Below are 12,572 nucleotides of genomic sequence, written 5' to 3'. Positions count from 1 at the left end.
CTCGGCCCGGCCGGCGTGGAGGTGCAGGCGGACCTGAGCCAGCTGAGCGAGGCGGAGCGCCGGCAGATCGCCGCCGTGCTCTCAAGGGCGCAGGGGCTGCCCGGCGCCGAGCCGCCTCCCTTGCCAAGGCACGGCCCGGGGCTGGGGCGGGGGCGTGCATGGGGCGGCCGCGACCCCCAACCCTGCTACCCCCTGCACCGCCATCACCTCCAAGGAGTAAGGGGTCTGCTTCTCCTTGGCAGCGGGGAGGGCAGGAAGCAGGCTGGGGGGTGCCTGGCCCAGTCCCGGCGTGTGTGGTGCCGAGGTGCAGCCGATTTCTTTCCTCGCCCTTCCCTAGCATCAAGGGGGGGGGGAGCTGGAGGCCCGGGGCTGAGCCTGGCAGGGCGCGGTGGAAGAGGGGAGGGTCCCCGACCCCTGTCCCGGGTGCTGGACCTGCCCCTGGCCAGGGTGCTGAAGCCCCAGTCTCTGGAGCATCATGGAGCCAGGGCTGTGCTCGGCTGCCCACCATCCCCAAGGGCTCGGGTGTGTTGTTTGTGTGGAGGGATGTGAAAAGGAGCCTCCTGTGAGTGCCTGCTCCACAGGTTCTGGGGTGGCAGTGACCCCGCTCCAGATACATGCCACTGAGTTTCTATGCGATCAGCCTGCTATCAGTATAGCAGAAGAGAGCAGCAAAAGGAAGGATTGGATCAAATCCCCCCTTGGTGGAACTCTGCGGAAGTTATTGGGCTGGCACCCAGGATGAATTTGTCTTGTTCTTCCCCAAATGGAGGTGTCACCTTTTATCTTCTTGGGGGACTGTTAAACGTGGATAAAAAATGACTGTGTTTTGTTTTTTAATTAGAAATGATGAATTGTATGTGGAATCTAACTCCACCCCCAGTTTATTTAGAGCTTGGCCCCACTTCTGTAGAAACCAGTGGAATCATCTACTGTTTCCAAGGGTGGCAAGCTCAAAATTCACTATTGTATGACAATCAGGACTTGTAGTAGAGGTGATAACTTTTATTAGACCACTTAGATTTTTGCACAAAAAAAAATTTCTTTAATTGCAAGCTTTTGTGACAGACATGCAAATGGTCTGAAAGTTTATTCCCTTCAAGTTAACTTACTGGGGCGTAGTAGGATAACCATTTCTAAGGATGGGTAAAATGTATTATACTCATTTTATAACTATAAATGGTTCCCTGCAATGATATTATTGGAAATTGGAAACCTTTAGAAACCCCTTATTGTTCTACAGTGTTATTGCAGTGCCACATTTTCATGCTTTATTAACATAAAGCCTCTGTACCCATATTTGGGAAACTGGAAACTTTGAGAATCCATTTTGCTCTTTTATCCTAAAAGGCACAAGTTAATTTGTTGTCCGGCTTGTTTTAGAGGTTTTTGTATTGCTATCCAGCATCACTGTACCTGTGTGCTCGTTATACCTGAATAAGGTTACTACATGTATTCATTCGTGCTGTTTGGCTTTACTGTTTCTTTATTGTTGTTAGGATTTACTAAGAAGGATGGAAAATCTGATTACTAGGAGCCTAGATGATATGTTAACCCCTCAGTGAGAAACTTAAGTAACACATGCTGATACTAAGCATGCTGATACTAAAATCTCCCAGATTCAAACTTTTTTCTGCTCATTAGAGGGTAGTTGCTTCCAGGTGTAACCCTTCAGTCTATGTGGTCAAGGAAACCTGACTTGGAAAAGACCAGTTAAATAATTTGCTCCACCATTTCCCAGTACAGGATAGAACACAAAATCTATTTATAGTCTGGTTGTTCCAGTCCAATTTTTAAATTATTCAAATAGCAATCATCAGAGTATATGCTAAGGTTGCGGCCCAGTATATGTACAGTATCCTATTGGTAGCGTGTTCTTGACATACTAGCTTTGGGTGTGCTGTGTTTATTTCGGAGGTGCATGTTTGGTTGATTGGATTGTTGCTTTTCTGCATGCAGTGTTTTTCATTGTAACATTCACCAACTACGACTATACAGTGGTATCTGATGAAATACCACATGATTTGCTCCTAAAGTGCATAAGAAAAGAAGGAGAAAAGCACACCTGGTAGCTCACAAACCTTTGCACGGCAAATATTTTGCAGCACAGACTTTTTAATAATGAGCAGCACATGTAATAGGATATAAAGTTACCCCTTCACTGGCAAGTAGTGTAGTTATATGTAATTTTAGAGGCTTAATGCTTTCAAGTTTTTGGAAATTCAGCAGCTAAGCTGGTATAAAAGCAATTAATGCATATTCTGACTTTTCACATGTTATTATAAGCACTAAGACCATTTTTTTCAAGCATCAGTGCTTGAAGTGAGTCACCTAAATAAATTGACCTGATTTTTTTAAAGAATTGTTGAACAACTGTAGTGTTGGCCTTAATAGAAGATTTGGATATTCAGCACCTCTGAAAATCAGGCCACTTTTATATGGGTCCTTAATGTCAGTCATCCACATTTTGAAAACTTTGAATGAAACACTCAGCCAGAGACTCTGGTGTCAATTGTTACAGCTCCATTTGAGATCAATGGTAGCATATAAACTAAGTGAGAGTGTATGCCCTATAACGAGAGGGGACGAGCTGACCAAATTAAAAACCTGAACATTAAACACTGTCAATTCAGTTTTTGGATGGTTTTAATTTTTATTCATGTTCTTATAGTTTTAGCAACAGTCTGTCACTGGCAAAACCCTTCCTGTATTTTGAGTCATGAAAGTAGCCATTTCTGGGCAGCACACATCTTAAGCATTGCATTTATCCTAAAAATATACTCTCTTTTGTTAATGTTATAAATATACTGAGTATAACTAAATTCAAACAGATTGGCAGGGATACCTGCTTGTGTGTGTGCATGTCTTTTTTGCATATATAGAGAAATCTAAGCATCACTGATTTAAAAAAAAAGTTTTATTTCCTTAAAATAATTAATTTTAACTGAGGGCAAAAACAGCTTGGTTTAAATATTGTTATTATTATTTTAGACCATTAATGATCTGATCCAGAGTACAGTTGCATCAATAATAAAAGCACTATAACCATATGAAGTAATTAGAGTTGAATTATTTGCTGAGTCAGGGCCAGAGTAAGGAGGAGTCTCAGCAATAACAGGAAGGAAGAAGAGGGTATTTTTAGACTAACCACTTTAAACAATTATTTTATAGTAACCATTCTCCTTTAAAAAGATGCAGTTCCTCCATTGCAACATATGTGGTCACAGGAAAAAGTTAAAATCCTAAATACATTTTAAGTACTCTAAAACCAGTTTCTTTGCAGTTTAGATACAGTCTGTCTCCATCATCTATAAATGCTGTGTGTTTATGGAAATAGGCAAAACAAGTCCAGTCTGTGCAGTAAGCATGTAGTCTGGCAATGTCAGGAAGTTTTTATCATAGATTCTCAGTATGGAGGGAGTTCATTCTTATGTTAAAAATACTTAAAGTATGAACAAAAGAATAGTATTCTGGATGACACAACGTGTTGGAATACTGAACATCAGAAATGAGTTCTGTGACCCAAAGTGTTTCCCTGTATTTAGCCCATGTCTGAAAAAAAAAAATCTTTTGCTGCTGTGTATTGGAAATTGCAGCTGACATTATAATTTCTGACTTGATCTTTGTTGAATTCTACTCAAGTTATTTAAGATTTTGCATTTTAGGTCACTGAATTAGCATTAAGCTATAGTTATGTCCATCACTTAGGACTGTACCATTGCTTTTTCTCTAAACCTTTTGTACTGTTGAACCAAAGCTTTCAAATTCTGTTTCTTGTATATATTCCTGAAATAGACCAAAATGTTAGTTAATGTAAGTTAGTAAACCTGCACAGGTTTTTTGGAGGTATCCACTTAGTACCTCAAAATGACGTAATAGAGAGCAAATAGACCTGCTTGCTACCTAGGGAAAGCTTAATATTAAAATTTTAAAACAACTTATATTTTGTTAAATCAGTTTTAGGGTTTGACCATGCACCTGATTTCTAGGATGAAGAAACAAAGCCAATGGAAAGTGTGTTGGCTTCAGTTTTATATATCTGTACGTAGCTCCCATTATTCAAAGTCACTACCAGGGAGGAAAAATAGTAAGATGTTTACTATTACAGAAGTTGTGTTATAGAAAGCAGCCTGGTATAGACAATACAATATTAGATGTATGAGAGCTTTGCCTGCCTATACACATGCTCATTGGCATTCTAATTAGAATGCACTGGAGCAGAAATGATTAATCTTTACCACAACTTCATGTGTATTAAGCCTCCACACATTTTAAAACAGCTGTGGGATGCTTTAACTAAACCTCATCAAATGAGGTTTAGATAAAATATCCTGTGGCCATTTTTAAATGGGTAGGAGCTTAATAATGCGATGGTGAGGCATTTTAATTAAAGACCCTGCTCAGGAACTACTCTAATTAAAATGCATCCCTCCCCCACCACTGAGTACATGTATAGGCAGCCTTTGTTTCCCAGAGACTCATTTTGATATTTGAAATAAACTTTTAAAAAAAGTTAGTCTCAGAACCAATAGAAAGTCACTATTTGCTAGAATTTTGAGAGCAAGACAGTTGCTCTATCATTTTCTAGCATTGCTTATTTATTATTGCCATGAATTTAGTGAAAGCTTAAAATATTAATCAGTTCAGGAGTGTTCTTTAAGTAGCGTGAGATATTTGGAATCCAATAAACGCTACTCCTGTTTGTAACTTTCCAACTTATGATGAAGCTCTTAATTAAAAATCTGTGCTCAACCACTTATTTATTGTAGTCCTAAAGTATAGGCTTTTTAAAAATATGTTAAAAGTTATGAAGGATTGCCTATTTTTCATTATCTTGAAATAAGAAATGGCATGTTTGGAAATCTAGGCTATTTTTAATCGATGCTGTGAAGCTGAAGCTGAAAACTGCATGCTTGCAACAGTTGCACAGGAAAAAAATCTACCATCCTCCAGCAAAAGTGCAATGATAGCACTGAATATAACATCACATCACACCCTGTTAGCAAAGCACAATAGCACTGCATAGAATATTATCACCTCTAGTTATAACCCAGTACAGGAACAAACAAACACCATAACACACCTAAAGATATTTTCTGGACATCACTTCCTTCTTTCTCTAGTTTCATCCACTTTATTAAGAGCAACACAAAATGAGACTGGTCAAAGGGAGAACACCTGCAGACTGAGACAGACATCTTGTGTTGTCAAACAAGCTCTATTTTTTTCGGGGAATAGTTACAGTGCTCTGAGTGACAGCTGCAAAGAAGTGGTTCTCTTTGCCAGTATGCACCTCATCTTATAGAAGCTTTTTTTTTAATTCATGAATGTCAGAATAAATAAAACAATAAAAGATACATCTATGTCTTGATCTTCCAGTGTTTTAGGTGGGAAAATCTCTGCTGCAGATTGAATTGTAAATAAATCCTTAAAAGTTGGCATGAATAGCTAGCCAGAGCGCAATTGCATAAATATTTTCTAACATGTGAAGTACTTTCCTTGAATGAATGGGCTTTGATCTGCTAATCATGGAACACTTCTCTCTCTTTCTCTCTTCTTTGTCTCCACCTTTGAACAGAATACCCCAAGGGATAACCATGGCAAGTTAGTCATTTGGGTTTAGGTGAAATGGAAAGTCACAGCTTATTTTTGGAGTGCTTCAGACTTGCAATGAGAAAATGCTCTGAGTAAACATGGTCTTTGTGTTAAATTATTTTCCAAATACTTCATCAGACAGACCATGACCAAATTATGCATGTAAAGATTACTGGAGTAATAAGAAAAAAGATACTCCATATTTTTAAGTCCTGATCTTGCAAATATCTAATTTAAACATCTGAGTAACATTAATGTTATTCATATGAGTAAAATAAGTAAATTGTTGGGATAAGCTCATGCATATGTTTTATGTGTTTTTTAAAATTTAGTTTCTTTATCTTTATTGTTTGTATATTCATTTTCAATAGTAATTGGCACTTATTCAAAATTAGTGCCTTTCATTATATCTGTTTATTTATTTTCTTATTTTTACTTCCACAGACATCCTGAGCATGATATAAACCACTATCCAAGACAAGCAGGCAAGCCTCCAGATCCAGGGCCATCCACTTTAAGTAAAAGTAGAACAGTAGATGTATTGAAAACAGAGCAACGGTTACCTGGAAGCAGCCCTTCTTCTACTAGTTTGAGGGAATCGAAATCCAGGACTGATTTTAAAGAAGACCAGAAACCAAGTATGATGCCCAGCTTCCTCTCAGAGGCCAATCCATTAAGTGCAGTCACATCGGTTGTAAACAAGTTCAATCCTTTTGATTTGATATCAGAGTCAGATGCAGCACAGGAAGAAGCCAACAGGAAACAAAAAGTTTTTCAGAAAGACCAAGGGAAGCCTGAGGAGCAAAAGGGACCTGCAAAACATCCAGCTCAGCAACAACCTCCAAAGCCAGTGGTTCAGCCACATGGGCCTGTCAAACCAATATCCCAGCAAGTAGGGCCTTCCAAACCAGCACCTCAACAGCAGCAACCTGGGGCAGTTAAGCAAGCTCAAAAACCAGGGCCTGTTCAACCAGCAGGCCGTCAATCAGAAGAAGCAAAACCTCCATCTCAGCTGCGAGGCCCACCAAAATCTCAGACCCAGCAATCGGAACCCATGCTGCCAGCTTCTCAACAGCAGAGCCCTGCAAAACCTGCACCGCAGCAACTGGGCACAACCAAACCATTACCACAGCAATCAGATGCTGCTAGAGTGTCATCCCAGGTACCTGCCCCCACAAAGCCATTGTCACAGCAGCCAGGACCTGGAAAGCAAGCATTTCAGCCACCGGGACAGCAAACAGGTGCTGCAAAGCCATCCCCTCACCAAACAGAGCCTGCTAAACAACCATCTCAGCAACCTGCACCTGCAAAGCCATCTCCTCAGGCAACAGGACCTACAAAACAATCCTTGCAGCAGCCTGGATCTGGGAAGTCATTTCCTCAGCAAACAGAACCTATGAAACAACCACCACAGCAGATGGGACCTTCAAAGCCACCATCGCAGCAGCCAGGAAAGGCACCGTCACAGCAACTTGGACCTACAAGACCATCAGGCCAGCAGCCAGGGCTTGCAAAACCTTTGCCACAAAAACAAGCAACTGCAGCCCAGCCTGCTGAATCTGCCCCAAAGAAAAGCTTCTGTCCTCTTTGCACTACTACTGAACTGCTGCTGCACATTCCAGAGAAAGCCAATTACAACACGTGCACACAGTGTCAAACCGTAGTCTGCAGCCTGTGTGGCTTTAATCCCAACCCACATATAACAGAGGTGAGTACTTTCACACATCAATTTTTTTAACAAACCGGTTAAAATTTACGATGCTGACTTTATCAGATATCGCCTTACACACTTGATAAGGTATTGCCAGAAAATGGACAGCTGTTAGAAGTGTTGCAGCAGGCTAAGAGACTGAGGCCGGGTATACAGATATAACACTTTTACTGATGTATAGACCGGTTTCCGATCGCTTACCCATAACAGAACAGAAGTTTGGCACACAATGGGCACATCTACATGAGATCCTTAATTCACAGTAATAACACTGTACAGTAGCGTGTCGGGCAAAAACTGTGCTAATACACTACCACACACTAATATTAGACCAGTGTACAATAAGCATCACTAAAAAAAACGTGCACCAGCAGTACTGTGCAGTAACTGTACCTACTGTGCATTTAGTTAGTACTTCATTAAGCAAGTACTGCACGTTCATGAACATGTAGACACACCCACAGACTGGATTGAAAGTGGCGGAACCAGGTCTAAGATTTGCCCTCCCTACCAAAGGGCAAATCTGTGTTCTGTTCACTACAAGTCTAAACTATGCCAATTACAGAAAACCACGTAACTTAGATCGATTCTGCCTCAGGCTTTTGGAATGTCTGTACCCCTTTTGTTTAGGGGAACTTTTTAATTTTTGTTTTGTGTGAAATAACACTTCTTTGTATTGTGCCCATCATGGCAAGGATTTGTCTCTATGACTGCAACTCCAAGCACTACCACAGTGTGAACAACAACAAGAAAAAAAAAAAGCGAATGCTTTCCTGCTTGCCCGCCATCCTTTCCTTCCTTTTTTCATATTCTGTTGCTGTGTTTCTAAGCCAGACACCATAGTGTTTTTCAGATCTAGGTGAACCAGAAAGATAAACTGATATAGGAATTGACTGAGTAATAAAAATGAAACGAACTAGCCTGTATTCCTTGCCTCTGCTGAGTGAGATAAGGAAAGTAAACAAATAGTCCAGATGGTGAAAAACAGATTAGATTTTAAAAGATTATTTTTATTCAACTACCCATTTGTGTTTACAATGGCTATAGGTCTAAGTACGCTTTGAAGCTTTGTTGATTTACATCCGTTGCTTCACATCGGTTGCTTCAGAATCGTTAGCTTGATGTTCCCTCTATTATTTCAGTCTGACAGACCATTTATTAAGAGAGATCCCTCTGTGGACTATCTATATTTTCAATCCTAGTTACCATTCTAGCTGTAATTAGAGACCTATGTTATATGGAAATAAATTTGTATTATTCTGATTGGTGCACCAGCTTGAACATATCCCCTTCCATTTAGGCAGAAGGTAGCACAGAGTGGCACTTTGGGGACGAACTAGTTGAGAGGCATGAGCTTATGTAGGCAACAAACCTGTTTCATCAGATGCTAGAACAAAGAATCTGGTGAAGTAGGTTGTTGCAAATGAAAGCGCATGCCTCTCTGAATTAGTTAGTCCCTAAGGTGCCACTATGCACTGCCTTCTTAGCTAGCTTCAGAATAACTTTGCTAACCACCTTTATATTCTTCCACTATGCGTTTAATTCACTTCCAAAGATATAGGACTTCATATTAGTACTTGGGTCTTTATATTTTAATATGCAAAGATAGTTTTAAGTTTGCCTTCCTGTATCCTTTTGGTGCCTCCAATTTTAGGGTTTTTCATGAATTTGAACACAGTAGAAATGACACCAAACTAAAACCTGACAAATTGGTGGGGAAGCAGCAAGGACAGAATGGCGGATTATGCTTTTGTTTTGGGTTTCCTGTTTTAGCTAACTTAGATGGTCAGAAAAGTCAGTGAGAAGCAGCATAGACTAGGCTATAATTCAGAAATTAAATTTGCACATATCAATAATTACGATCTGCTGTGGAGTGCTATATGAAAGACTGAAAGACAACAAAAAGAAACAGTGATAATCACAACACTTTATTTATATGTACTTGTACTAGAGATATTTTTGGATACTACCTGGCTCAGAAATGGCAGACTGCATCTGGCAGTGTTGATTATATATTGGTTTTCCAAATGTTTATTAAAAAAAGAATACATCTGTTGTAGTAGCCCATTTTTAACACACTGCACTACTATGCAGAGGCTATCAGCTTACGTTCCAAGATCATTTGAGTCTATTCTTGGGATGCCCAGGGTGGAGATAGCTGGACTTGATGTCTGCAAATTCTTATATTAGCAGATAGATGAGTTATGCCTTACTCCCAATTGAAGGGCATGTTGAAAGGGAGTAACCATGAACTTTTACTGATGAAGGGGGATATCAGGGGTTGTTTTTTTAGGAAAGTGTTTTCTTAGGGTAAAAAGGAAACTACTAAAGCATTCTGAGCACAGACAGACATTCAGACATCCATACCCCCACTCTACCTCATGGTGCTTTACATAAACTGCTGTGAGTTACAGTGCCTCCCCTTTCCCTCTGCCTTGATGCAATAGTTGTTTTCCTATTGGGTCAGGGGAGATTGCACCTGCCCTCCTGGCCAGTGGGATTGAGCCTGCCTACAGAACCCCTCTCCCCAGCACCACTCCCTCCCTGCCCTCCCCCCTAGTTCCAGGGCTGTCAGTGGGAAGGGAAGAGGGAGAGGGAGAGCAGCTCTGAGCTGCTGGCTGAGGTTTGCTGCTCTGCCTGAGTTGGAGAGAGGGGGTGGAACAGAGCCCCCCTGCCTCATGGGTTCCCCCCAGGTATCCTGGATGGGATACTGGGGAGAGCTGGGCTGGATCCAATAGGTGAAAGGGCTCTGTTCTACCTCCACCTCCACCTCCAGCTCAGACTGGAGAGCAAACACCAACCAGCAGCTCAGAGATGCTCCCTCCCTCCGCCTCCCTCCTCCCCCTGCATCAGACCAGCCCAACACATGAAAACTTACCCCTAGGGAACACAAGTTCCCAAAGGCACTCTAAAGGAGAGTGCCTTCAACTAATACCTCATTTGAAGATGATTAATTTTTCATGCAATTAGCCACTTTAAAAGTGCTTTGCAGCCATGCACATGTCATGGCAGGGGCCCAATCATGTAGAAAATCTAACTTGTGTAAGTGCCCTGTATTTAAACCGTAGCCCCTAGTAACACTTCCAAGACCTGAGTATGGGATCTTAAAGTTGGATCATAACACCGGGGAAAAAATGAGATTATTGTCTGGGTTTTGAACAGTTGATATTAAAAGCACAATCTATAAATACTGTTAACGAAAAATCTTTAACCAACCACAGGAAATATTAATTTGATAGTACTGATATTTGATACAACAGGAACACAAAATTTGGTTTATTTGTAAAATGTCAGATTAGCCCTTGGAAATATTAAAGACGCTTTGAAAATTAATTTAAACAAAACTGTCTAAGAGTTACTGAGAGGAGCAGTAAGTACTTGAACATCCTCTTTTTTTTTTTTTTTTCCTTTTGTTAGGCAGGTACTGTACTGTATGTAAAACTCAACATGCTGAGATGACAAATACAGCTTCATTTAAGACCATCTGATTGCATACATATGTAAAAGGAAATTTGAATTTCATATCATACATTGAAATAAACATGGGTAGTACATTTTATTCCACAATGAAATCATTTCAGTAAATGAAACTACTTCACTTCTAATATATTCAGCTATTAGTTTTATGCTGATGATTCCCACATATACCTCTCCCTTTCTGCTCAGATGCACATTTATAACTGTCTCACTGAAATCTCATTCTGGCCTTCTTGCTGCCATCTCAATGTAACAGAGAGAAAAGTCAACTCCTTACTTTGTTTTCCATCAAGCCCGTCTTTCTGCCTGAATATTGCTCAATATTTTTCTTTATCACTTTTTTGTTTTCCAATTCTACCAAATTTTGTTGCATCATCCTTTATGACATATTGTGCATTCTTCTCTTTCCATCCAACTGTTTGAAGATTAGAGGTGATTACTGGTCATTATGATACGTATAGAAGTACATTCTGATTTCAGATGCTCTCCTTCAAACCTTGTTCAGTTTCCTGCTGGAATTCTCAGTTCCTGTGCACCTACCTGTCATTTAGCAGTAACCTTTGCATTCACCATTTCTGTTGTGTTTTTTGGTTTTTTTATCTACTTATGTTTGGCATTAGTTATTAAGGTGAAGCCTTTATCCCAAAATTATCAGTCCCAGCAGAAGGGAAAATTAACCTACAGTGGAGTAAAGGTGCAGAATGTAAGATTTTCTTCATGTACTTCTGAATCATTCCTGGGCACAGCTGTTATAACTGCTTCCGTAGGGCTTTTTGGCACAGTTGTTTTTTTGTTAAAATAACAGGTTCTGGACCCTGGCAGCAGTAGGGGACCAAATCATGAGAAGCACTTCCCAAGTATGGTAATTCTTAAATTTCAGTGTCCTTAGTGGGGTAATTCCTAAATAGGCATCAAAATGAGGTAGATCCTGGGAAGCATTTCAATGAAGAAACTAGTAGTTTTGCAAACTATAAAGCAAATTGGATGCATGGTTCACGCTATTTACATTCAAAACTATTTAAAATACTCTTGCTCTATGAAGCCTTTTCAACTTTATTCACTAGAGAAAACGTTACAATCAAGGCCAAAGGGATAACTCTGATGCTAGGAGGACAGATTGTCATTTGGTCATCCAGTGCTCTGCCTGAATTACTTAACAGTGAAGACTTCCTATTTTGTACAATGCAGTCTAGACCAAAACACACCATAAATAACATGTGTTTGCTAACATATGTCCCTGTAATCTGTTTAAGTATTTATACTCCATTGATTGCCATAGTATATGTGTGCCTAGCACCAATTACATAAAAGAAAATAAAGCCCCAAACTATACACTAAACATAGTTCTCCCTTTTGATCTCTCATGCATACAAATTTAGATCAAATGTGTACTTTTTAATGCAACTTACTCCCCGCCCCCTCCCCTTTTACATCTTTTACCCTTTATTTTCATTCATTTCCTATTGTGACAACCATCATGACCAGATCCATGATCTCCAGTACAGCACAGATTTGAGCATAAGTAGTTCCACTGACATGAGCAAAAAATTCAAAGGGAGTACTTCTATAGCACTTTTCTAATTTTCTTTCCTGCAACTGGGGCCAAGAATCATGTTCCTCTATATCAGCAATTCTCAATCAGGGTTCCATGAGATCCTTTTAAGGGTGCTGTGGGTTGCAAATGCCTGGGTTGCATTTATCACATGATAAACCCAGATATTTCAAGTAAGGATATATAGCAACCAAAGCATTCTGACTTGTTGTTGTGGTATTTCTGAGTTCTGTGTAATAG

The 12,572-nt window shown here is 40.1% G+C and overlaps 1 protein-coding gene across 1 annotated transcript in view; it reads left to right on the top strand.

The window, feature by feature from the left end:
* Positions 1 to 5,737: 5,737 nt before the first annotated feature.
* The window catches only part of PCLO (piccolo presynaptic cytomatrix protein), a 540,799-nt gene continuing 533,964 nt past the window's right edge, over positions 5,738 to 12,572 (top strand). Inside the window, exons 1-2 of the mRNA XM_019543973.1 lie at positions 5,738 to 5,754; positions 6,037 to 7,300. Of these exons, the coding sequence (XP_019399518.1) occupies positions 5,738 to 5,754; positions 6,037 to 7,300 (1,281 nt within the window). The remainder of the gene's footprint in view (positions 5,755 to 6,036; positions 7,301 to 12,572) is intronic.

This window comes from Crocodylus porosus, unplaced genomic scaffold (assembly GCF_001723895.1).
Source record: "Crocodylus porosus isolate Cpor-Errol unplaced genomic scaffold, CroPor_comp1, whole genome shotgun sequence".
Lineage (NCBI taxonomy): Eukaryota > Metazoa > Chordata > Crocodylia > Crocodylidae > Crocodylus > Crocodylus porosus.
Note: the sequence above shows the minus strand (reverse complement) of the source record. Positions and strands in the feature narration are given on the sequence as shown.